Source organism: Callospermophilus lateralis, chromosome 4, assembly GCF_048772815.1.
Source record: "Callospermophilus lateralis isolate mCalLat2 chromosome 4, mCalLat2.hap1, whole genome shotgun sequence".
In the NCBI taxonomy this organism is placed as follows: Eukaryota; Metazoa; Chordata; class Mammalia; order Rodentia; family Sciuridae; genus Callospermophilus; species Callospermophilus lateralis.
The window spans coordinates 94975309-95002972 of NC_135308.1; the positions used below are offsets into that span (position 1 = coordinate 94975309).

General features: G+C 32.9%; 1 protein-coding gene across 7 annotated transcripts in view; it reads left to right on the plus strand.

Annotated features, from left to right (window-relative positions):
* Positions 1-27664, plus strand: part of Ccdc91 (coiled-coil domain containing 91) — a 321339-nt gene that overhangs the window by 255763 nt on the left and 37912 nt on the right. For all 7 annotated transcript variants that reach the window (XM_076852739.1, XM_076852740.1, XM_076852737.1 and 4 more), the window contains one exon: positions 7172-7285. In XM_076852739.1, coding sequence (XP_076708854.1) covers positions 7172-7285 — 114 coding nt within the window. The remainder of the gene's footprint in view (positions 1-7171; positions 7286-27664) is intronic.

Genomic DNA, 27664 nt, shown 5'->3' on the forward strand with positions numbered 1-27664 from the left:
GAGGGTTGACATTGTAAGAATTATTGATAAAATGGGTAAATGGGCTTTCAAGTTCTCCCTAATAAACTTTGGCTTTGGCTAAGAACAATAAAGAACAACTTAAAAATTATGTGTAGAATAGGAAAGAAATTCACATTATATATTGTAGTTAAATATGTTGATTATAAAATGCTAGAATAAGGATTATGTGTTCCATTTTATTTAAGTTTCTAGTTTAATATCCAATTTTTTCCCATTGTTATTGAATCACATGCATGATGATAATACTGTCCATCAGTAATTCTTATAATATTATTCCATATCTACTGTGTGGTAGGAGCTCTGTTGGAATCAGGGTATATACACCTGAGGAAAATAGGCATTGGATATTCCCTCATGAATCTTATGTTCTGGTAAGGAAAATAATCATTAGATAAACACACATGAAAATGTTCAAGGTCAACTATGTTGTGTACTAAAGATATGAGATACTCAGAGACAAAACAACAGAAAGATATGATTTAGGTCTGAACATGAAGAAAGACTTCTCCAAGGGAATGAAAAGATAGATAGGATGCAGATGCCATTATGAGGGCATGTGTGCCAAGGCCCTGAGCCAGAGGAAGTGTGGTACAGAGACAGGTTCAAAAGAAGGGTGTTAAGGTTGAAGCCCAGAGATTGTGATTCAGAGTGGAGAGAAAAGTGAGGCTAGAGAGGTAAGTTGGGGCCAGACATACTGTGTTTACATATTAGCAGTTTTTCTGATTTTGTGAATATAAACTGATTTGTGCATATTTATATACATAGTATAATGTAATTTTTCCAGATACACTGTGAAATTCGCCTGAATCTGTTTCAATATCTATATGGATAGTCTTTTAATTCTTCTAGCTCACTTAGAAAAGAGCATGTAATAATTTCTGCAGTTTGAAATTAAGCTTTGAAACGTAATCATTCTGGCATTCCACAGATGCACATCTTCTATTTAGCCAGGCAGAAGCTAATGTAGCCCTGAAGAAAGAAACTGATATTTGAGGTATTATTTCTACATGTATAGAAAAGAAGCAAGAAAGAGACATCTCTGGGAAAGTTCTTTAAAAGCTTTTATGTTGATGTCCTCTAATTTGTTTTATCACTTAAAAAGGGAGGATATAAATCTCTGCAGACTAGTTTTATTGGAGCATAAACGCTAATAGCATACCTACACAACTTATTTCTTTGATTGTTCAGCAGATTTGTTGCTCTTATATGGATAACTCCTCCCCCCACTACCACCTCTTCTTCAGTTTCCTTTTTATATTTATACCTTTATTTTTATTTATTTATTTTTATGTGGTGCTGAGGATCAAACCCAGTACCTCACACATGTTAGGTGAGCAATCTACCACTGAACAACAACCTTAGCCCCTCTTCTTCTTCAGTTTCTGTTTATTCACTGTCTTGCTAATTTTTCTTCCTAAATATTTTTTCCTGTCAGTTAAGATTTTCTCATTTACTCCATTGAACTTTTTCCTGGACTATGTTGTCATGTCCTAACGGGTCTCCTTGACTTTAGTTTTATCCCAAACAAATCCATCTTTTAGAGTCACAGGATGTTCCAGCTGAGATAGAGATCTCATCATGACATGATAGGCACCAGTGGTGCACTACTATATATGTTAAAGTCCAGGATATCTAACAGTGTTTACATTCATTGAGCACTCACTAGGTGCCTGGGGAAGTCTCAAATATTTGACACAGATTAACCAGTCATTATAACCCACCTATTTTAAAAGATACTACTACTGTTTTCATTTTAAAAATCAGAGGCACATCTGTCCATGACTTACCTCACCAGCCTATTCTCTGGCCACACTTTGCCTTATGTTTCCTACTGTGTGATACTAAAATTCCTGTACTTCATACATATCAGATTGCAATCCTCATGCTCCACTGCCCTGATTATAATTCTCTCCTCCTTCTCCTTTATTTGGGTAATCTCTTATTCTTTGAGATGCATTTCTTTCAGATTCCTTATACTTTCTCCTTCTGTAGTTGTCCTCCTTCCATAATACTCTTATATGGATAACTCCTCCCCCCTCTAAACCTCTATCATGACATATTCTATATTTTGTTGATACAGCCTGTATATTTGTTTTCCCAAATAAATTGTGAGCTTTTTGAGTGCAGAGACAAAGTTTTTCTTCAGAGGGAATTCAATATTCCCTCTGAAGAAAAACTTTGTTCCATTCCTTGCTCCAAAGTTAAATCAAATTATCGTCAAATATAGTAACCAAACCTTTTTTTTTTTTAAATCTGTGTACCTGCTTAGTAATACCTATGAACAGAGATATCTTGGTTCTTTAAATTTTACTTTTCTGATTATACAAACTTGTTTCATTTGGGGAGTTGCTTATTTTAGACACAAATGTTTCTCAATTTCCTAGTATCTTGCCTAACAATCTATATCAAATACAAGAATTCTAGTTCATTACCTCCAAATCACTATCCATAATACTGAATGTTAGTTGTTTTAAATAGTAAAATTTAGGAAAGAATAAAATTTGGGAAACTCCAGAAGATTTTCTCCCAACTTTACATGAAATTGTTCTATTTATACAGACACAGATTTCTGGCATATGTATCCTTAGATCACAGCTGATCTCTATGATCACAGGGTGCTGTTTATCTAAGTAATATTTCTTCATATATAGCAAGGGAACAGAAATTTACCTTTTCCGGGCCTAGAGCTAGTTTAAGTTGAGAGTAAATTCTGAGAGACCGTGATAAAGAGCCAACTTGTTTACTTTGGATATACCATTTAAGGTGAGGCAAGGATGACTGTGTAGAGTATGAGCCAAGGGTGCATTTGCTTGCTCATGGAAAGATAGTACAAGTCGTTGGGGCAGCATCAGTGCACATGCCAATACTGGTAGCTCTTTAAGCTTTAGGCTTCCCACTATCCAGTCTGGATATCTAGCTTCCTTTCCTTCCATTTCTCTCATAAGAACCCTCATCTGTACCCAGCAGTCTCAAACATACATTTGGGTTTTATCTTCATGCTCTTATGTCATATAAGCATTTGTTTCTAAGTAGCGTTCAATATAGCCTACTCATATTGTTCCCTCAGTCTTCATCCTCATGCTTCTACTGTGAAGCACCTGTTAAATCTCAAGTCAGAGCCCACCTGTTTTCTGAGTCCTTCTCTAACCATAGGAGACATCAACTCTTCCTTAAATAAAACTCATAACTAATATCACCAGCACTCATTAACTACAGTGTCTTTGAAATCTACTTTTTTATACTGTTGTTTTAATTCCTGTGTACTTATGTTTTGTTTCTGCAAGTAAATTTTAAACTCATCAAGAGAAAGACAAAAAAGCTTTCAGTATTTGGACTTTTTTTCCACACATAACAGATATTCAGAAAATAATTTGATAAATGAACATATGAAGAGAACTTGCTACCAACCACAAATCAGAACTGGGTATAATATGTAATACCTGTTCTTTTCCTTTCTAGTTGTCACTGATTTTCTAAGATGCATTTCTACAATCATGTTCAACTTTTAATATGACACATAATTAGATAATATGCATACATTGTGTTTGTAAACAAAAAATAAAGTAAGTTGGGCATGGTGGCACATGCCTGTAATTGCAGCAACTCAGGAGGCTGAGGCAGGAGAGTCACAAGTTCAGGGTCAGCCTCAGCAAATAAATAAAGCTCTAAGCAACTTAGGAGACCCTGTTTCAAAATAAAAATAAAAAAGGCTGGTGATGTGGCTCAATGGTAAAGTGCCCCTAGGTTCAATTCCCACTACAAAAAATTAAAAAATAAAGTAAGCGATTTTCCCAGAAAATTAAAAGCTCCATAATCATGTGATTTATAAGCCACAGACCAGAATTGAGTTGATTGCTGTGATTTGTTTCCCATAAATACTGTTTTTATAGTCTTGCAAAATTACACTGATAAAAAGTATACAATCTCAGACGTTTTATTGGTTTGTGATTCTCTGATTACTGAAATGTATGGTGGATTTCATGGATGCCGGAGCAAAACTACACTTTTAAGAAATAAGGAGAAATTTTAAAATCTTTAAAAAAATGTCATATAAGCTTTCAGCGCTAAATGATTTTTAATATAAGCGACTTTATCATAACGTTATAGAAATTGACTTTAGTCGTTTAGTTTTAAAACATTAGTATGAAGAACTTTCTCTACATTTATAAACTCATGATATAACCATTTCATTATACTTCTGCATGTATTTTAGATGGTAAAAATATATTTAAAACATGACAATAAATATGATAATATATCTTAACAGATAAATAACAGCATGTATATTATATGCTTGAATGTTTTTCTCTCCAAACTACTCACCTTAGGTTTGTAGTTCTTATTTGGTGACCAGCTAATGGGTAGATAGCAGGTGTTCTGCTTAACACAGATACTCCCTCACAGGGTAGAATTACCAATAGTGGTGAGAAGAGTGAGAAACCCTGCCTTACCCAATATATTGTGTTAAAATGGTATTACCATCACTAAAACATTCTGGAAAATATTGTTTGCTTATTTACATATATTTACTGGTGACATTCCTCATTTCTTGTGTACTATTTTATATTAGATTAATTTCTCATGACTTAGGGGCAATATACCTCACTGATGGAATCAATAAAATCTTCATGCAGATATTCACAGGCATTTGTATGCAAGCACACAAATTAGTTAATGCCACCTAATTTAGAATTTGGTCTGATTAGAGAATAGAAGGCTTAAACTTTATTTTTGTATTATATTCAAATGAATATTTATTGACTAATAGTTTTTCAGGGTGAGCTTCACAACTAAAAGTGTTACTTAACTTCCAACTGAGGAGCTGAAAACCAAAGGAAATTTCTAAGCAATACTTGCCAGCTCAAAAATGGTAGATCCTCAAATATTTGGACTGAGAGATAATATATACTCTCAGCCTCCCCAAAAAAATGTCAGGTGAAAGACATATAGCTAACTCTTTTTTCTTTCAGATACTGCACGATTATGTAAATTGAACCATCATTTTCAAACAGGCCTGATCAGATTTACTGATCTGTCCCTTGTTAGACAGAAATTCTGATTGATAGTTAATGTATGATGGATTTATCTTTTACATTCAAATAATCCTAGTGCATGGTTATCTACAATTCTAAATTGCCCAGGGCTTAAAAACTACAGTTTTGTAATTCAGTGGGTGGCAAAACCCAACCTGAACTGATATGAAGTAATTTATATTTTTACCCACATAATGTAAATATTCATACTCTTCACTACAGAATTATTAGTGTGTTTTATTTCAGAGGGTTTAGTAACACATATTACATTTTTGGCCTTTTTAAATTTGATAATTTTCAAATTACAAATTTGTAAAACATCAGAAAGAATTGTGATAGCAGATATTTTAATTTTAACTAATATTATTGGTCTGCATTTTTTAATTGCTATAATTTTTCAGCTTTATGTTTTTTCAAGTTGTGTTATTGTGTTATTCTGTTATTTTATCAAAGGAACTAAAGGCTAGTGTGTTTATTGATTGGAAATATAATAGTAACGATTTTCAAAATAACCATTATATATACTTTCAACATTGTTACATAGTTTTATGGTATTAGGAAGGGAATCCCAAAAATGATGTGTATACTAAAATTAGAGTGGGCAGAGTGAGTATTCAAGGACCTAAAAAAAAAGGCAGCATGTATATTGCCAATATTTCAACAGAGTGCTTAATAATAGTCACATAATAGTCTTTTTAAAATGCCAAATAAGATGCTGTTGTCCTTCAAATAAACAAAGGTTTTTTAAACTTATAGAGCTAAATGTAATCAAGACTTTTAAGAAATAGGCACACTCATGGGCTACTATGGGAAAAAATTTTATATAAAATGTCAGAAGCCATAAAGAGTTTATATCCATTGACCAAATAATTCCAAATTGTTTTCAATTGATTCAACATGAATATCTAACCACAAGATTCCATATATGGATGCTTCTTATTTTATTTAAAATAACTAAAATACCCATGAATAACAGTAAATTATTATGCAACTCTGTAATTAAATATAAATCATAAAATAATTTCTAATAGCTTAAAAAAGGATTCAAATTATATTTTAAGTTAAATATTTCAGAGTTAGAAAACAGTATGTACATCTTAGGTCCTTGTCTTCATGATGTCTAAGTCCACTTATATGTATAGATTGTTTTATGGTTTTCTCTATTTTCAAAATAGTAGATATTTTCAGAATAGTGAATTCTTAATATTATTTTATATTTTATGGGTCATTTATACATATCTAAAACTGGGGGAAATGATGGCAAAACATAAACACACCAGCAGAAAGCCCTCAAAAATAAAAAATGAAGGAAATGTTCTGAGAAACTTCAAAGCATTTTGTAATTGATTTTCTTGTTCTCTAACAGATAAAGGATAGGACCTATATAAATAAATGAAACAAATTTTGTTATGTAATATACATTTCAACCCATGAGGCACTATTTTAGCAAAGAATATTCCAACTTCTTAAGAAATGTTACATTTCTTTTATAGGATTTTAGCCTTTTTTCTCTTTATCTGCCATTCTGAAAGCACTTAGGTACCTGATTTCTAATTCATTAATATGGGGAATACCTTTTTCTTCCCTAGGTCTCTATTTCAAATGTTAGCACACAGAGTAGAATTTTTACCTCTATTCATGGTGTCCAGCTCCCAACATCCTAACCTGGCAGGAGAACCAAACTAGCTGTAAATCTTACCACCCAGACCACACTTGATTATTGTATGATGGTAAAATTAAACGTGAATAAAACAGCATTAGGGTGTTCTTGGAAGAATAAACACAAGTTGGAAGTCTTATGTGGATGGTGCAAAGTACAGGAAGGCAATCAATCATGTAAACATCAAATGAAAGGTTGGTAAGGAAGCCATTGGAGTCTGTCAGGCGCTCCCTGCAATAAATGGCTTATTCCGTTTCTTTTCCCTTTAACTCAGTTTAGGAAAGAGTTCTGCGAAATCTGTAACAGATCCCAAAAGATTTTATAAGTTCATACTCCTGTTTAAAGGTAAGCTTTGAACAGAGCTCCCACCTACTGAAGAGTATTTCTGGTTTATATAAAATGGACACAAATATGTCTTGGTACTACCTTGCTGAGTTTTTCCTCTTTCCACAAACAGGAAACTGTTAAGGCAGCAATAATAGAAGAACAGAAGCGAAGTGAAAAGGCTGTAGAAGAGGCAGTGAAAAGAACAAGAGATGAATTGATAGAATATGTAAAAGAACAGAAAAGGGTAAGTATCTTCTGAAAATTTTAATTTGTGCTTCCATGAACTCAAGCAGTAGCTTTCATATACTAACATAAACTTTAAAGATATTTAAAATGTCCTTTTTCATAGAAGTGGAAATCCCTAAGATTATTTTTCATATATAATTATATATCCTAATAGTTAAATCTATAAACATAAATTCCATCTATCAGCACAAAAGGAACAGTGAATAATTTCTTGCTAGTCTTCTAGTAACTTCCAACTTAGCATTGCACTCATTACTATAAAGATAGTAGATTTTAGTATTTTTTGCCATACATTTGTGGACTTCTTACAATATTTGTAAAGATTTACATGCACCCTTTAAGCTCTCTGTTAACACCATTGTGGTTTTAAAGGCTTTCATTACAGTTAGCAAATTAAGGCTTTTCTGCCATAGTTCCATTTCAAAAACATAACTCAGAATATGCTGGTTATAATTTAAGTTATATACTAAAGTTTTGCAAAATACATATTTCAGTATAATATGGTTTTAATGAGTTTTGAGTGAGTAGCTGAAAATAACAAGCCAAAGTTGATTTGTTGTCCTTTCAACAAAACTTTGGTCATCTTAAATAACATGCAAGTTAAGAGACACCTTAAAATGAGATGTTCATTATAATCTTTATTAAATGTATTATATTTTTATATACTTATATAATTTTACCATATATAATGTTTAGCATGCTTTATATGTTTAATAGATGTCATATATTATGCATAAATACTATATGTATTATATATGTATGAATATATAATGTAACCTATGTCTTGTGTTATATACTGTAACATAACATAAAACATAATGCATATGAGAGAATTTGATGGGTAATATCTAAACTTAAATAATTGGTGGACCCATAGTTGGCAGTTGAAGATGAGAAGTGAATTAAAATTCATGACACCCACTTAAATCTTTTAAAGTCAAATTTGATATAATACAAAGGACATTCCCACATCTTTATGGTTACCATTACATTTTAATAAAGGAAAACTTGTCACCAGAGTAAAAATAATTGGTAAGGAGCCTTTTCAGATAAATTAACCATCCACAAAAACATTCTGTGTGGGAGTAAATCTTTGAGCATCTTACCACAGGGTGTTTTTAAAACTATTTCCATCCAAACTCCTGATGATGTCTAACCTTCTAAAGAGAAAATTCTGAGCCCAAAGGAATCATTTGTCTTTTCAGTTGGAGGTATATATGTACCCCTAAAGAGGTTCAAAAGAAATCATTCAAGAAATTGTAGATACTTTTCACATGCATACAGGATTGGTTGCAATAGTTAAAGAACATAGAGTTGAAATAAATTGGAGGCTTCTTGTGGGTATATTCTTTTATATCATGTTTTCCTTTATAATAATTTATTTTATATAATTCGTGATAAGAACAATTACCCTGAAATCTACTCTCTAAACAAACTTTGAAGTCTACAGGACATTATCATTGGATACAGTGCTGTAGAGCAGACCTTTAGTGCTTATTCATTTTGCTGGCCTGAAACTTCATGCAGTTGATTAGTGACCCCCAACCCTCTGGTAGTTATCATTTCACTCTTTGATTCTTTGAATTTGACTATTTTATACATTTCATGTAAGTGGGATCTTATAGTATATGACATTCTGTGACTGGCTTAATTTCACTTAGCATAATATCCTCAAGGTTCATCAAGTTGCCACATATAACAGAATTTCCTTCATTTTTAAAGGCTGAATGGCATGTTGTATATGTGTGTGTGTGTGTATATATATATATACATATAATATATATATTATACACACACACATACACACACACTGAGTTTTCTTTATCCATTCATCTTTGATAGATATTTAGATTGTTTCCACATATCTCTTAATATAGTGTACTGCCAAACTGTATTTAATCTCTAAATCTGGATAAGAGATTATGTAAGAAATTAGCAAGCCCATTTATAAGATTTCAAATAATAGTAAGAAACACCTTTTGTTCATTTTTAGATGTATTTTTACTGGTACATTATAATAAATAATATTGGGAATTATTTTGCCATATTTGTATATGCATACAACATAATTTGATCATTCCTTAAGGAAACACTTTTTTAAGAGTTATCCAGTCCCTGTGTGAGGTAGATTAACTGTTGAAGAAAACTAACATTGAATTCTGCCATTTTAATCTGTGTGTTCTGCCAGATCATATTAAAGGACTAGTATTCATTGTGTTAGTCAGATAAGACAGTTATTATGTGTAAAGATGTTAACTTAACAAAAGCAGTAACAACAAAAATAAAACACCATTTGCATGATATTTTCACTTCTGTATTTCTTTTCTTACATGAGAAGAATAAATTTTAATACCTTTCTTACAGAGTGCTTATAAGTTAATAATAGTAAAATAGTTGTGCTGAGGATGATATGAGCCATACACTATATAAATATGTGCTATGATTATTATCATATTTACCACATTATTAAACAATACCCAAAAGCCACTAGTTGCATTATTTTTGATAATTACACATATGCTATTCAGAAGAATGTTTGACATTCTGTGTCCTCTGAAGTTTACAGTCTGAATTCTATAATTTTATTTCACTCCTAGTACTAATTCATAGAGGATTCCAACTAATTTAATCAGCTTACTTGTAGGAAATTTATTACTTCCATTTCAGAGATTGCAGAGTTTTCTCACAATACATATTGTGGAATAAGTTCAATGTTTGAATGTTTCTATCTTTTCAAACAAAAAAGCTATGAAGAAAAGTAAGTTACCTAATATGCGTTTCAATAGATGAATGGATAAAAAAATGTGGCATTATATTCACAATGGAATATTACTCAGCAATAAAAGAGAATAAAATCATGGCATTCGCAGGTAAATGGATGGAGTTAGAGAAGATAATGCTAAGTAAAGTTAGCCAATCCCCAAAAACCCAATGCCGAGTGTTTTCTTTGATATAAGGAGGCTGATTCATAATGGGATAGGGAGAAGGGAGCATGGGAGGAATAGACAAACTGTAGATAGGGCAGAGGGTTTGGAGGGGAAGGTTGGGGGCATGGGGTAATTAATGATGGTGGAATGTAATGATCATTATTATCCAAAGTATGGGTATGAAGACACGAATTGGTGTGAACATACTGTGTATACAACCAGAGATATGGAAAATTGTGCTCTACATGTGTAATAAGAATTGTAATGTATTCTTGCTGTCATATATGAATTTTAAAAAAAGAAAAGTAAGTAGATAAAATATCTGAAATCAAAGACCAATTACTGAGACCTCTTTTTTTATTTCACTTTTTAAAAGTTAAGGTCTTTTTTGTCCTCTTCTTTCAAAAAAAAAAAAAGTATTTCAAGTTGATTTTTATTAATATCTTAGGTCCTAGAAGTTTTTTCACAATGAGAATGAGATGTCATTCTCAGAGCTTGTAAACTAAGAAGAAACAATATTTTTCTTTCCAAAAAAACTAAATTACCTCCACTCATCTCTATTTATCCTTTTGGAAAGTGAATTTTTATTTGCATTAAAGAACACATTTTCAGAACAAAGCTTTTCCTCTCCTTTTTTTTTTTCAGTTTTGGGGTTTTTGTTTGTTTGTTTATTTATTTTAACTAGAGTCAATCTCATATTTTTAACATTTTACACCTCAGCTCTGCAGGCCTTGGTTCCAACTAGGCTTACAATCTAGACTATGAAATAATCATTTTTTCCTCTTGAAATTTTAAAAAATTTTTGAAGGAAAAAGTCTAATGTTGAGTTAGGCCCCGTCTCTATATGTCTTTGTCTTAAAACAGACTTTGCCAATTCACTAAAAGTTTGAAAGGAACATTACAGGGCTTAACGTAGTTTTTACCATCTATCAGTAAATTTTTAGTTAGTTATCAAATCCTGTTAAATATTAAAACTATACTCAGAATTAGAAATATGCTTGAATTAAAATTAGAATTATTCTGAGAAAACAGTTTTAATTTTAAATGATGTTTTCTCCTTTTTCATGTGTCAAATCAATAGAGATGTCACTAGTTTATATATACCTACTAATCATTTGGTCTTAACATCTTGGACAATACAGAGGGATTGCCTACATATGTACTAATTAAGTGAGCCATAATTTACACTCAGTTATGTCATAAGTTTTTTCCTAAGTTATGTAATATATGTGTTGTTAATCCAAGTTATATCTGAAAATATATATATAATCAAAATATCCAAATAAAACCTTTTAAATTATAAACCAGAAAAATAACTCAAATTAATGATGAGTCAACTTTGGTGATAATGGATATTCAACTTGATAGTCATTTTAAAAACTCCTCTATAAAGTCTTTATTTCTATTGCCAAGAAAAATTATTACATTTAATTTACAAATTTATTAAGGAATTGGAAAACTAATAGTTTTCAGCTTGGTACATAATTTTTGAATAGCATTTAAGAGAAATTGTCTAATTATTATTAGATTTAGTCATCTTTACTGTATTTATATTATAGAAATGTTGAACTGAAAAACTAAAGATTAAAATATATATTTAATTTGCATGAGAATAAGCAAGGTACTTGCAAGTACAGCAACTTGCATGGTACACTACTGTACCTTATTAAAACCAAAATTTTAACTTCAAACTCTCTCGCATTAATAGAAATTCTGTACCAGAGGATACAAACTATAGCTCATAGGCCAAATTCAACCTGCTTCCTCTTTGGCTAAATAAAGTTTTATTGGGACATTCAGCCATACTCATTCATTTTTGTCCTGTCTCCTGGATGGTTTCATGTTGTAACAACAGAGTTGAGTAGTTGAGAGGCCATTGGATCACCTAACCTAAAATACTTACCATCTGTTTCTTTACTAAAAAAAATATTGTCAATCTTTGCTCTTGATTATAAAAATTATTTTGGGCTTGGCATGGTGGTGCATGTTTAAAATCCCAGCAACACGAGAGGCTGAGGCAGGAGGCTCTCAAGTTCAAGGCCAGCCTCAGCAAATTAGGAAGACCCTAAGCAACTTAGCAAGACCCTGTCTCAAAATAAAAAATAAAAAGGTTATAGATGTAGCTCAGTGGTAAAGAACCCCTGAGTTAGATTTCTAGCACCAAAGAGCAAGCAAACAAAAAAAAAATTACCTTGGGAAAATGTCTTCCTCTTGGTCCTTTAAAAATTTTATTCTTTCGTGGAATTGGACAATTGAAATAGAAAGTCCTTAGGTGCTGGTTCTAGAGAAGACTTATTTCTCTTCACATAAATTGCCAGATAAAGTATTATAATATGGCAGATGTGTCATTAATACTGTGAACTTATTTTGTATAAAAAAAAAGGCAGAAGAATGAGATGGGGAAGACCACATCTCTGACAATTCCCCAGGGAGGAAGAATTTGTGGTTTACAGTGGCCTATGGCCCCTGGATTAGAAGGAAGAGTTCCAATCCATCCCACAAAGTTCAGACTGTTACACATGACCTTGCTATGAGGGAGGAAGTGTGAATAATATTCTGCAAGCAACAACTACTCACAGCCAACCAGTGATTCCTAAAAAATAAAGTCTCATCCAAATGTAATAAAACATTATTTTTTTTCCTCTTAAGAACCAGAATTATGGCCTGTGTTTTCTAAATCACCTCCAGGAAAATAACATTCACTTTGGAGAATTCTTTTAGATTTTCAGTGAGGAATAAGGAGCAATTATCTTTACATCAAAGATTTTGTGGTCAACACATTGTTATAATTTCTTTATTATTAAAGGATACTTCTAGTTCAGTTTCACTGAAGTATTTTTGTGTGCTTGTTTGCATCTCAGACCATTCAAAAGATAATATTTAGGCACAATGAACTTTCTTTAGTTCCTGATCCATAACACACTTGAACTAGACATAATTTTTGAGATGTTATTTAATCTTAGTGTCTTATTTCTCATCTTAATAATACAGAAGTTTGACTAGCAGATCACTAATGTCTCTTATAATTCTAGAATTTATATTCATAAGCTATAAAATATATTTTTCTTGATAGCTGGTAAACCTCTTGAAGGGTTTTTAATTCTTGGTAAAAATGAATTTCATCATAGTAGTTATTTTATTTATACACACACACACACACACACATACACACACACATACACACATTAATATAGAAAATGACAATTTTGTGGCATTCCTGAGCCTCTTGCCCATCCCATCCTAATTAATTAATACGCAATCTGGAGCAAGCTCCAGAGATGCACGTGCAAGAAGCATCTCAGTAACAATTCACTATCTGCAATCTAAAGTATCTGATCTTGTAACTTTTGATTTGGGTCTTACAGTCAAAAATGCTTTTATCTGATCAGGACATATTAAGGTAAATAGTGTGTCCTCCCACTTATTATGTTCACCTACCTTTAGAATTTAAGTAGAAATATGCATTAATTACAAAGATATGTCTATGAGGACTTTTATGAGAACTGAAGAGTGGAGGCTTTGAGTTTTAGTTTCAAGCACTGCTATTCATGAGCTAGATAGAACAAAAGGTACAGATATTAGTACCTAGAATAGTAGAGTTAGACTAATTAAATCAAAAGAAGACAAACTGTTCTCTACATGTCACAGATAATACGTAAACATATGGTGATTTTTAACTTCATAACCTAATTTATTAGAAACTAATTGTAAGGCATCAGTCTTTTATCAGTGATATACTCACAATAATTAGGAAAACACCACATCTACTTATTATCAAAATCAAAACCTTACAACCCTAAGAGAACTAAATAATACTTAAAATGCACCAGTAGTCTTTGCTAGGATATACAAAAGTTCCCATTGATGAAAAAGCTATTTTAAAGTGACTTATAAACTTGCTCAGTTGGTAGAGTGCTTGCCTCACTTGCACAAGGCCCTGGATTCAAACCTAAGCATCACCAAAAATAAATAAATAAATAACCTATATGTGATGCATAATTTCAAGTAATTTTCCATGTGGGTTGTGTTCTATCTACATCTTTCCACTTTTCTTCTTAATTTATCTAGTTCTGACATATTGAAAAGGTACAAATTAGATGGAGGCTGTGAAAGTAGAAAAATATGCTAAATGTCTCATCATGGAGGCGTTAAATAACTCCTATTTTATATGAAAAGTAATTTATAAATTAAATTATTCAGTCTTAAAGAGTTACTGAGGTAGGTTCCCCAATTCCCTATACGTTTTACAGTTAGGTAGAAGGAAGTTAAATCTTTTCTCTCTCTTAGTGATCTGCAATAGTTGTCTAATGTTGCTGACCCTAAATTTACTTTACATGTGAAGTGCAGTGTTCTTTGAGAGTTGTTTTGCAGATTGAGACAGTAAACAAAAAGTATTGACTGACTACAGTATGTTGGACAAACTTGGCACTAAGTGGTTGTGGGTTTTATTCATTTTTCTAATGTAGAACATTTTAGACTTCCATGTAAATGAGTGTTCTAGATATTTCTTTAGTGTCAAGATCATATTAGGATAATATTTTCTGAATTCTATGTTGCTTAATTTTTAATAATAAGCAACTTTTTTTAATTGCTAAAGATCTTTCAAACTGTTCTGTAATATTATGTCTTTAGGTGTTCACTTGGAAAGCTTAATTTCCATGAAACGACATAGTTTCACAAATTTGGAAAGCAGACTGGTCATTTTATAGTTAAAATACCATAAGAAACGAATGTAATGATGACATGCAGGCCCGGTTTTTTTTGGGGGGTGGGGGGCAGTCCTTCTCTGCATCACTAGGTTCCTCATTACCTCTGGCTCTGAGAGCTGTTGGTGTTATACTGTAGCTCTTCACTGTCTTTCACTGCCTTGGTTTTGATAACCTTCTTCAGCCAATTGCTTCATTGGAGAGAGCACAGTGAAAATGCAAGGATAGATGAAGCTGACAAGCTTTGTGGGTGTGAGATAGAGAAAGAGCACAGCATTAAGAATAGGAAAGCTCAAGTCTCACTTTTGCTGTTTATTAGAAGTAATCTTGGAAAAGTCAGCATTTCTACAAACTGTGACTTCCTGGTTTGTAAAACAGAATGACAGACATGCCAAATAACACATGTAAAAAATCTTGATAAATTTAATTACTAAACAAATACATATTGTTGTTATGGATACTAAAATATAAACTCTCTTTATTGGTTTTTACATTTGTCCTTATATCCTGAGCAAAGTATCAGACTATTAAAGGTACTCAGTACTTCTTTAATTGAATAAATGTGTGTGTGTATGTATAAAAAGCATATATATACTTTTTAATACCTAGCCTAAGATGGACTATGGAATAGTGAATGCAGATGTATGCTGTGTAGACAGATACATAGACAGGGAAAGGTGAATCCAGATACATGCTGTGTAGACAGATCAATTTGGAATACTACTCCATTCTTCATTTCTTCTAAACAGTTTAACAACTTTCGCTGGAATAGCATAGTGAAGGTTATTGTGGACCCCTACCAAATAGTTCATCTAACAAATAGGTCATGAGTAAATGAAGATTCTTCCCATGTATATGTCTCTGTGTGTGTACTTTTGATAACGTCTAATGGTGGTTGAAGGGTAAGTAACATAATACACTAGGGAAAAAAAATCCCTTCATCTCCACTGCTCCCAAAAATCTGAGATTCATGAACCAAGAAATTCTAGAATGGCAACCAAAAAGTATATCAAGAATCTAAAAATAGAATTTTAAAACAAAATTATTCATATAAAAAACTTGTTTATTCCTAGAAATGACCAAATTCTTTGGTTTCTTACAGGCTTCCCTCCTTTTACTGTATTAGGCTAGTCCAAATTGTACTACTCCTTTCAAATCAAAAGGCAATCCTGATCACTAGTCTTAAGTGACTTCTGGAATTCTATTGTCAGCATAGTGCATTTGAGCTCTATTAGTCAAACTATTTTTATTATCTCTGTTCAACCTCTGCCATGTATTGTGGTGTCTGTTATTACTTCAAGCCATTCCCTTGACCTCACATAATGACTTAAGGAATGTGCTCTTATACTTTCTTTCCAAAAGAACACTTGACACTTTTTAAAGACTTTTCTAAACATGGGCTAATGCCAGACTCCCTTAAAATTGTATTTCCTATTAAAAAAAAAAAAAAAAAGAAAAAGAAAGTTGTATTGCCTTTAGCACGGCCCTAAGCAATTTAGTGAGACCCTGTTTCAAAATAAAAATAAAAAGGACTGGGGATGTGACTCAGTGGATAAACACCCCTCTGTTCATTCCCTAGTACCAAAAGAAAAAAGTGTTTCCTTTAAAAATTAGGGAGAGAAAGAAAGAGAGAAAGAAGGGAATCTAACATGTCAGAGTCATTTCAGTCCTTTAAAGCTTATCCAAATAAACAAGTTATTACTGCAGATTTTGTTTTGTTTTGTTGTAGCAAGTTAAAAAAAAAAAAAAAAAAAACCTGAATCAAGGTCCCAGCATACTCCAGAAACCACCCATTCTGTTAAGTTTTGAAGTTAAATTGGCTTGAAAATTACATATTAAAAAAAATAAAAAATAATTCTATTTTAGTAGCATGGAGCTAAGCAGTGTAACCCTAGTACTTACTATAGCCTACTACTTTTCTTCAATAGCTGTGAGTTCTTACTTGTACGGACAAATTCTCATCATTTATAAGAAAAATACGATGATGAATCAATATTTCAGGCATTGTACTAATTTCTACAAGTTTATTGTAAAACATTTAGAAATATAATAACCTTCTTGATTATTTAAATAATTGGATTATATAAATTTTATCTATGGCATTATAGATTTACCCCCATAATATGTTAATACTATTTTAAACTATAAATTCTGAATATTTATAAAGAGGTATTACCTCCTATTCCTTGGTTTATTTTTCAAATGTATAGTTAAGAAACGTTTAAGTGAGTTATTTCTCATGTGCTGCTTTTTAAATGAAACCCCTGAAGTGAATATTTTCTTATTTCCTTCCACTATCAAAATCTTGTTTTCAGTAGAAGGGAAATAGCATTATTCCTAAATGACACTTACAAGTGATTTCATCTATATGATTTATTATATAGTTACTTTCCATCATATGTATCTCTACAGACATCAATTTTTTCCTTTGAAAAAATAGCAAAAAAAAAAATTTTGGTTTGTAACTAATAGTCTTGGAAACAGTGTGAAAAAATCACTTTCTAAGAGATGTGTTTTTTTTTTGTTTTTTTTTTCTTCTCATATGAAAACAGAAAACCTTCTTGACATTGTGCTTCTTGCTGATTCATATGCACCGACATGACCTCTCTGTGCTCCTGCCTTGATCTGGAGGCTGTGGGCTCATTCCTCAAAGGAAGATCAGTCATTTCATATCTGTTAATGCCAGCTTATAACAGGAAGAAACTATCTCCTTTATTATCATATTATTATTTTTTAATGGAGTTTATTGGATTGTGGGTATATTGCAAGTCTAATTTAGCTTTCGAGTAAACCGTCAAACTATTTTTATTATCTTTTTAAACAAGAAATCATAAGTAAATGAATAGTCAAACATTATCTTTTTTTCCCTACCACTCTTTTTCTTCTCTGTGATTGATATACCAATCATTGTACATATCTTTTCTTTTCTCTTTTTCAAAATATTTGTCATCATCTGTATGCTTTCCCTAATAACTTTTTATTCATTTTTCTCATCATTAACCGTTTCAGATGAGATTCCTTGATACCAAGTTTTAGGACTAAATCCCTAGCATTCATATTAGTTTACCCTCTAAGAAACACTTTTTACCATTGCATCCTTTTTTTCAGAGTATTTGAAATCAACCTAAGATTATGATGCTGCAAATGTTTGTCAGATTGGTGGTCCATTTGAAAACTATGCATGTTCTTTTTCAAATTGAATTCTTAATTATAAGCATTAGAAGCTGCAAAATCTTATTGATTAAGAGGCTATTTGCATGGAAGAAAAAGACTTTGGGGCTCATCTTCTCTAAGCAAAGCCCAAATTGATGCCTTAGAACTGGCCCTGGCTACCACTTCCCTACCAAGACTACAGAAAGCCATTGTTGCCTCTTCTTCGCCATCTATACCTCTTGTATAAGCCCTATCTCCCATCCTCCACTGACCTCAAAAATCTCTGCTACCATCCTCAGCAGCAACAAAGCTCCCTTCATGGAGTCTCTCTTATTGAATTGTTAATTTCTTATTGAAATCTCATGGGGTAAAACTTATTGGTAGAACTTTGGTCACATGCCTGTATGTATACTAGACACAAAAGAACCAGAGACAACATTTTTGATGGATTTTAACCTTTTAGAGACAGAAAGTATATGCATGGGATAGTCCCAACACTTTAAAGGTTTTCAAAAAGCGCCAAAGCAAGAAAGCATTTCATTCATTATATATATATATATATGGTAATATATATTATATAAGCTACTTGGCTATCCAATATCATTAGACACCCTTAGCTTATACTTAAACCTACCCCTCAAAATACATTATTCTTCCATACTTAAATGTAATAACAGTAGCATCAGCTAAAATATACCAAAATACTTCAGTTAACCCTTAGAAAAATAAAAATTTGCACATATCTCTCTAGTCCAACTACCAGGTAACTCTCAATAAGCAAGTGAGTGGTCTGCTTAATCCCCTTCTACTATCAGCACCTTCTTGGATCTCATTGTGTGTGTATCATAATTACTTGTTATGGCTTGCTACTGGGCATGCTTGATTTAATAGCTTGGTGGATTAACTAAACCTTGTTCATTTGGGTCAAATCAAGTCACAGTTGTTTCACAGGCAAATATAGAGTCTCTAATAGCACTTAATAGTGTAGCCTGAGTGCTGCTTTTCAAAGGGACAAGAGTTTCCTACCTTGTGGCTTTGCTCTAAAACCTTAGAGAATTCTGTTGGGATTCAGACTCCATATAGCATCCTGATAAACTATTCACAGTTCTAACACCCAGTGAATCTGGTGGTTATTAATTAAGGCCAGGTATGTACACAGCAGCCTGGAATAATAAGAAAGAGTCCTTTTTCCTGTTGCACTTTCTCACAGGTAGAGGCTTTCAGGCCAGTTCATAGATGCATCAAACAGATTTCTCAAAGCAATATGTAATATCTTCCAGGAGACCCACTTAGCATTATGCTTCCAGCATTAGGAGATGCAAGGTACAGTAAGATACCTTCAACTTTGTAGGGTCTGTCCTGATATGCTCAAGATTACTGAACTGAGGAACTTCATTGAGGTGTATCTCTGATATTTTCATGCCATATCTCAAAGGGACACTCGCAGAGTTCATGCAAAGCCCAAGGACCACGCCACACACCAGAACGTCACGCAAGGTACCGAGAGAAAACCTCTTGCCTGACATTCTGGTGTGTGGTGTGGTCCTTGCACTTTGCATGGACTCTGTGAGTGTCCTTTCAGTGTCTTCTTCTTTCTTGGGCTTAGAGGTATGCTTTACTAAAGAATATTGAATACTTATAACTTCCTATTTTCCAGGTCCTAGAAATATGTCATCAAGATAATTGTCCTGAATGATGGTGAAACAGTAAAGGACATTGCAAAATATACTATGGTATAGAGCCAAGTAATTTATATAACCCTAAGATAAAATGATTCAGTATTCTACCTGTCATATAAAAATAGCTTTCATAGGTATTCTGTTTACTGAGATCCAGGGAAAAAAGGTATGCCAGATTAACAATAACAGTTATATATTTGGTGCTAAGAGCTCTAGTAAAAATGCACATTTGTAATAGCAACTTTTGAAGTCACTACTTGATTAAGTCTCTCATAATTCACTGTCCTTTTTCAGTGTCAACTATATACTCTGGAAGTGACTATAGTATGTGTTTAGAACCTTGCTGAACTGGATATAGGCAAAGTCAAGTTAAAACTCCATGCATCATTTGATTCCCGCAAGCATCCTTTCTGACCATAGTCCACAGTGGTATTCTAGGCCCCCAGTTTTAGTGTTAGTTCAGAGCTGTTATACAATAATACCAACATACGTGGTATTTCCCCATCTCCTATATAGTTAACCCTTGACAAGGAAGGACAAGCTGAAAGTTTACAGTTAATCTCTGTGATATTATTGTAGTAGACATCTCCCAAGATATAGTCTCCATTTCACTCAGAAAATCCCCAATCTGTCATTTGACTCAAGACTAGAAATTGGGGAAGACATACAAAATTTTGTTGCAATCACTAGGCGTCTGTTCGTTAAACCTGAATTTTTTTTTTTAAGTTGACCTTTTTTGGAAACCATCCATTTTGTACATATGGATTGTTTGATCATCAAGTACCCAAAGCCAGTAGTTCCTGTAGGTCAGAGAATTCTAATTAGAAATAATAGTAACCATTTTCTCCTGTCTCTTATGGCAAAGTACTTCTACTTGAGTCCTGCCACCTTAGCATCCCACTATTCATATTGAAAGCAGTGTAACCCTCTAAACCTCCTAAACAGCAGAAGATAGGCACAGCATTTACAGATAACTGGTTTTTACCTTTCAAGAAACAGTGAGATTAGCCAGTGGCTGTGCCTCTTGCCTTGAATTGAGAATTTAGGATTGTGAGCATTTTGTTCATTTTTAAAACTGTGCTGTGAAATTAGCAGCAACTAATTTTGTCTTTGAATTCTTCATGCTCTTCACTTCCATGTCAGTAGACACTGGACCTTCCAAACTTTTGTTTTCAGTGATCACTTTATTTCAAGTCACTATAGTTAATAATTTGCTACTGCAGGTTATGGACTGCCAGATTTTACTTCTTTTTTTTTTTTTTTCCTCCAGAATGTCACCTAGATTTTTAGTCATCAGTCCTTAGAGAGCCAGATAACTAATCACATACCTTTCTGATTTTCCTGATGTTATATTAATTTTAACTGATTCTAGTACCAATTTATATATCAACCAGGATTCATCTGGGTAAACTGCAGAAGAGTTTATTAAAGGAATATTGAGCATATCACCAAGATTATTAGAGGACTGGAAAACCAGGATCAAGTTTCAACTTCCCTGAACAAAACCAAAAACTGCACCACAAAACTAATTGAAAGATAAACTCCCTTTTGCTTTAACATTCACATCAAACACTGAGATAAACTATTGTTCAATTCAGTTATTTCCATGGACAACATTTGGATGCTTCTATTACCATCCTTATGAGCAAAATGGATGCTGGGCAGACATGTTTAACTGCTCACTTCTGAATCTAAGTCTTGCATAACTGACTGAGTAGTGGAAGGCTCTAAATAACTGTGTTGCCAAGTCTTACCTAGGGGAAGTATGCATCATAATGTTGGAAATTCATCAAATATACAAAGGATATCAAAAAATAAGGAAACATTACAAATGTCCACTACATACTTTGGAAATTTCTTCCAAGTTTCTATGGTTACTACATAAATATTTTTCTAGTTTTTGGGTTTCTTGATTAATTCTAAAATATCATTTGAAGTTAAACTAGGTGGGTTTCATTCTTATTAAAACAGAGCTTTAGCAATTGCCAGGTTCATCAGACATCCTGGAGAAACTTTGCCACTTTGCTTGCATAGACAGTATCATTCTCTTTCAAGTAATCTAAACATTTCTACTGTTAATCCCTAAATTTTGTGACAGTCTTCAAAGGGATTGCAATATTTTGAATAGATAAAGGGTTTTGTTTATAGGTAGGCATTTTTTTTTTTAATTATACCTGTGCATGTGTTAATCAACAGCTCCCCCTGGACCCTCAGTTATTTCAGGGATATTTTATATACATTAAAGTTACTTTCATAAAATGATGACAATAAGTTGATTAAAATCAAAAAGCTTGATTAAGTTGACTTTCTACTGAATTCAGCAGATTAAATTTAATTGTTTCTTACGTCCTTGGCATCACCTCTGCTTCTTGTGTTTGCATCTCACTCTCATCAGTGAGTCTGTTTCTTCTACCTTCCTCTGCATTTCCTTGCTACTAAACCTATTATTTTTGGCCTCTGCTACTGTTTCAACTTTGGGTATAGGGATAAAACTAAAGATGAGAAACTAGGTAGCAAAGGATGATTTATCAAAATAAGTCATATATGTTACAGCTTGAAAAAGAAGCCTTGAGCCCTTATCTATCTGACAAGTGTATAGGCTCCTAGGTGTCTGTTTTCACTGGCCTCATCACACCTGGGTGGTTACAGAAGGTTGTTGGTTCAAAACCTGGCTGCCAGTCAAGGTGATACACCAGTAAGTTTCAAAGGGAGATCCTTCCAATCTATCTGAGTCTTGTCCAGATGTTGTTTTCTAATAGAGATGATTTCATAAACATTTTATTTGAAGTAAAATATTTTAGGATGAATCCTATATTCAGCATTCTATGTACATTGAGGTTGATTCAAGAAATAATTCCAGTATTTTTGTCACCATGGTTTTTCATTATTTTTGTAGATATTGTCATTAATATCTTGTAGTAGAAACACATTAATCATAGTAACATTTTTTACCATTTACTGAGAATTTTAATGTCTGCTTTTGATTCATATGTGGAGATATGTGGCATTTAAAATTACTTTGTTGCTGAGTTTTTCCCTTATAGTTTAGACCACTTATTCATTTTAAGATCTACTAGGGTGACTATAATATATTCAACACTTTGCTTTTGTCCTCAGTATGTATTCCATTCCTGTGGTTCACATTTTCCTTTTTATATGTATCATATGTTGAAAATGAAAATATCTTGTCTGGGGTGGAGTGTATCCACTGGACTAAACAAACATGCTGTCCTGCTCTTAGTTGGTTTTCCTGGTTATTTAACAGTCCAGTCAAAAAAAAAAAAAGTTTTACATCTACCTTGTTTTTATTATATACTTTCATAGTTTGTAAAAATCACTTCTTCTTACCTCTCTAACCAGAATACAGTCTGGTTTACTCACTTCTGTACTTAAGACTCCCACATTGTTAGTCAAGAGATGAGTGAAAATAGCATACACCTTTAGGAATCAAAGACCTTGAATTTAATGAAGTAAATTAAACCACTTAAACAGTGTCCAAAGCTCAGAAGGAAGTGATGTACTACTGAAGGCACTTTTTTCCATCGCAGTGGTAAAGTGCAAAAGAGAAAGCCCAAAACACAACCCTGCAAGCTTCTAATTGTGACGTATCTGCTGACATCTCCAAAGCAAGTCATGTGACTGAGCATAAGATCCAGGGGCTGGGAAGTATATTCCATTCAGCATGAAGCTAAAGCATGTGGAACAGTTTAGCTCAATATCAATGGAGTGGAAAAATCCACTCCTTCCATGAAGGTAGGCAGAAAGAATGGGTGAATATTAGACAAACAATAATCTACACACTATACAATCTAGATTAGCCACCCTCCTTTCCAACCTTTGTCGTATGAATACCCCTTTCCATTTTCCCCTTAGCCCATTTCACCATCTGAAATTGTGTTAGTTTTTAATCCTATTCTTCATTCATTGAACAAATATCACATATTTAATGTGTATAAAGAAGTATACCATCAGTAAATTTTTTAAAAATTTTAATTGTCTTTTTCCGCTACCAAAGTATAAACACTACTTTAGTCATTGTATTTAGAATAAACCTGAAACATTACAGATACTGAATAAAATTTTACTTAGTGAATGAAGAAATGCCATTAAACATTAATATAACCACATTTTCTCAAATTCCATTCTTACCAGGCAGCATCTGATTATGATTTGTTTCCAACATAGATGTTTTTACAGAAAGTTTTGTGATTTTGTGTTACTCTAAGTCTTCTCTTGAGAAAAGGTTCTATGATTGGTCTTTTGATGAGTGTGAACTTGTACAGCTGAAAATCAGTTTTTGAATGTAGTAAACTCAACAAGGTAAAAACCATCTTGAGCGATTTCTTAAGAGATGATCACCATTTATTAAATGTACTTCTAATTCGCTTATAAACAGACACACACCATGTGACACATCATGTCTCATGAGGGTTATGCTTAGTTTAAATAAATTATCATCTTTGCTTCAAGGATTCTACAAAAAAATACATATTTTTATGGTGAGGTATTATTCTTTTTTCATTATGCTCATACATAGCAACCACACAGGATTTGGTAAATGGTTAAATATCATCACTGAGGTTTGAGTCTAGTGAAAAGCCATGCTTAATCATTGAACATTTTATCTCTGTTTCAAGAACTTTGTCTCAGAGTATGTGTTTACCATACAAAACCAAGCATGGACATGACAAAAGATTCTCAGAATAGATGTGTTCCATAGAGATGTGAACTACATTATTAGCAGTCAACCCAGGAAATTTACCAGCCCCCACTTCTGGAACAGTAGTTGTTATATTTTTATACTCAGCACATTAGTGTCTGATAGTATATGGCTTGGGAAAATCTCACATTTCAAATAAAACAAGTCATAGAAATGTTTATATATACTTCAGATTCTTAAATTTTTTCCTGAATTAAGCTATGCATACTACTAGATGTTTTTGATCTGGTCATTAAGAGCTAACACTATTTGTGGAAGAATATGCTATTGTTTAACTATAGTGGTTCACAACAAAATTGTTATGAATTCATTTATAAACTTTGTGATAGTACCATTGCAAAATAAGAAGAAAGGTTTTGGATAATTCTACACAAAGACACTTTTTCCCCAGTATTTTCATTACCAACTGAGTGTTTAGTTTTTGTTACATAGATTTTACTTTTTTCATTAACAACCATTTATTAAATATTTTTATTTGAATTATGCACAGTAAGCAAGATAGACATGATTCCTACTCATTTAAGGCTTATAATCTAGTAAGAGATGAAAAAACAAACAGGAAATTGCCATACATAGTGCTAAGAGAAAAGGGTGACAGGGTACAATAGAACCACATGGAATGAAGATTAGCCAAGTCTTAATGGATCACAGAATCCTTTTCAGCATAATAATGTTTAAGATAAAATTTCAGAAATGATGCCTGTCTCCTATCCTAATCCAAAACATGGGGAAATTTATCTTGAAAATATATCCAGAATCTGACCACCTACACTGCTATCACCACCATTTAAGCCACTGCCCTTTTGCCTGGAGTTCTGCAAAAACCTCCTAGCTCATATATTTACTTCTGTCTTTGCACTCCAAATTCTATTCGTAACATAATAAGTCACTTTTTCATTAGAGCTTTATAGTTATACATAGTAGTTGGGTTCATCCCGACAAATTCATACATGCATGGAAATCTATATCAGTTCAAGCAACTAATTTTTGAAGCTAAATCACATTATGCCAATTCTCTGCTGGAATCTTGAAGTGGTAAAGCCAGTCAGGGTGAAAGCCAGTCATCGCATTGGCCTGCTGGTCCCTAAGTGACCTGGCCTCTCATTTCTTCTCTCAACTTCCTGAATAAGTCATACATAATTGCGGGAAGCCATCTCTGAAGCCATCTCATGAGGACCTTCTTTTCCTCATGGAAGCAAGGGAGGGATAGGCCTGGCATTGGGAACTTCCCAGTGGCTCTCCCCAATGACAGACTGCCCAATGCACGTTACCTTCTCCGCTCTGCTAGAAAAGTTCCTCATAATAGCACTGGAGATGGGCACCCATTAGGAACTGAACAGCCCACTTTTATCCTATTTTGGTGGAGAACATTCTAGAGAATTTGTTTGATAAAAAGAATAAAGCAGGTGTGGGTTCCTTTGTGTCAGAAGTTAGATCCATGTGGTCAGCTTGTCTGTCCTGCCCCTGCTTTGAAACCTACTTTCTGTGTTCTGTGAATTTTTTCACCATTCTGTTTTTCCTAGCTTTTATTTCTCAGCCAGCCCATTCCACCAAGGGGAACCCCATTCCCACCACCCATTCGGCATGTGGGCGGGACATAATATAAAGTATTACAACGTTGTCAGTGGTTTTTAAACTCACATAATATTCACTTCAGTGCTTTCAAAATTTCACTAAACTTAATCTGTTGGTGAAATTGAAAAATAAGCTCATGATTTAATAAGAACAATTACATACAGATTATACTTTTTTCATATTTGACCTATATGTCATTTTGCATTTGACCTATATATCATTTTGTGTCTTACTCAGCTATGACAGCCATTAAAACCCAGAATTAAACTACATCAAGAGCCAAACTTTGGAATTGCTGTATCACAAATTACTAAACCAAGATCTTCAAATACAGTTTAATTGTATTAGTCTCATTTTTAGGAAAATCCTATTTTATAATGTGCATAATATGTGAATAAAATAATATGTATTCATAAAATAATAAGCATTTCTTTGGGGTTCTAAGTTCCTGTTTTAGAATGATAGATTCTTCCACATCTTATCTAAGAAATATTCCTAAAGATCTAAAAAGGAATAACATAAAGGGGATCATTTTTAGATACTTACTAAGAAAATTTTACTTTCTTTTTGAAGACTATTACTATTCAATTTGTTTACCTATTTCTCTTAGTTGGAAGACATGATTAAAATGAAAATCAAGATGAAAAGGAATGAAAATGGTTGTCATCATTGATTTGTACTACAGTAATTTCAATACTAGGTGTAAAGTTATCTCAATCCCTTAGTTTTTGAAATAATACAGGATAGTGTTTGTTTTTTGTTTTGTTTAATTGTTATAATGTTGATAGGAAAACTATAACCTCGAAAGAGCATAATAGTTAGCCATTAAGACTTTAAAGAGTTCAGACAAGGTTTCTAGCAGCTCAGGCTAGGTTGCTTAAATAGCAGTAAGGAATGAAATATACTTTTAAAGGAACAAATGGTAGACTGTTATTCATTTTTCCAGAGAACATGATTGAGATGAAAGTAAATAGAAATAAATTAATAAGTCAAAAATTTATCATATTTATATGATGCAGAAGTAATATAAAGATTGACCCACATTTTCAAGGACTTGTAAGTCTAAATATATATTAAAATTACTGCATTGTATAAGTCAGTATATACCTAATTGTTTAATACATAATTGTGACTCAGCTTATCTTGCTATAAGTATTCAGAGAAACATTGAGGAAGACTGAAATTTAACGAGGCAAGACTATATAAAGACCATGGTTCTTCTTTAACACTGAAATGACAGACATCACTAAGTACCTACATATGTGACACTCCCTCTTTGGCTTCCTCATAGAGCCTCAGGATTATTAAAGGTTGCACTGTGCTGTTGCACACATATTCCTTAACACCTCTGAAGCCTGGGTGTCACCTGGCTCTGGCCTCTGAGGTTCCACTGTAAGTAAGGCACCCAAGAAAACTATTGTTTTCCTGGTAAAAAAGGGATGGATAATTTTGGTAATATGCCCTACCTATCCCTGCCCCACCTGCTTTCCTTTCTGGATCATAGATGGATGCCTGAAGATGCAACAGCTATTTTATGACCAGGAAAAAAAAGAAATATATATACGTATGCTAACAATACCCCTGTGGGATAGATGGGCTAGTTCCCTTGACTGAGCA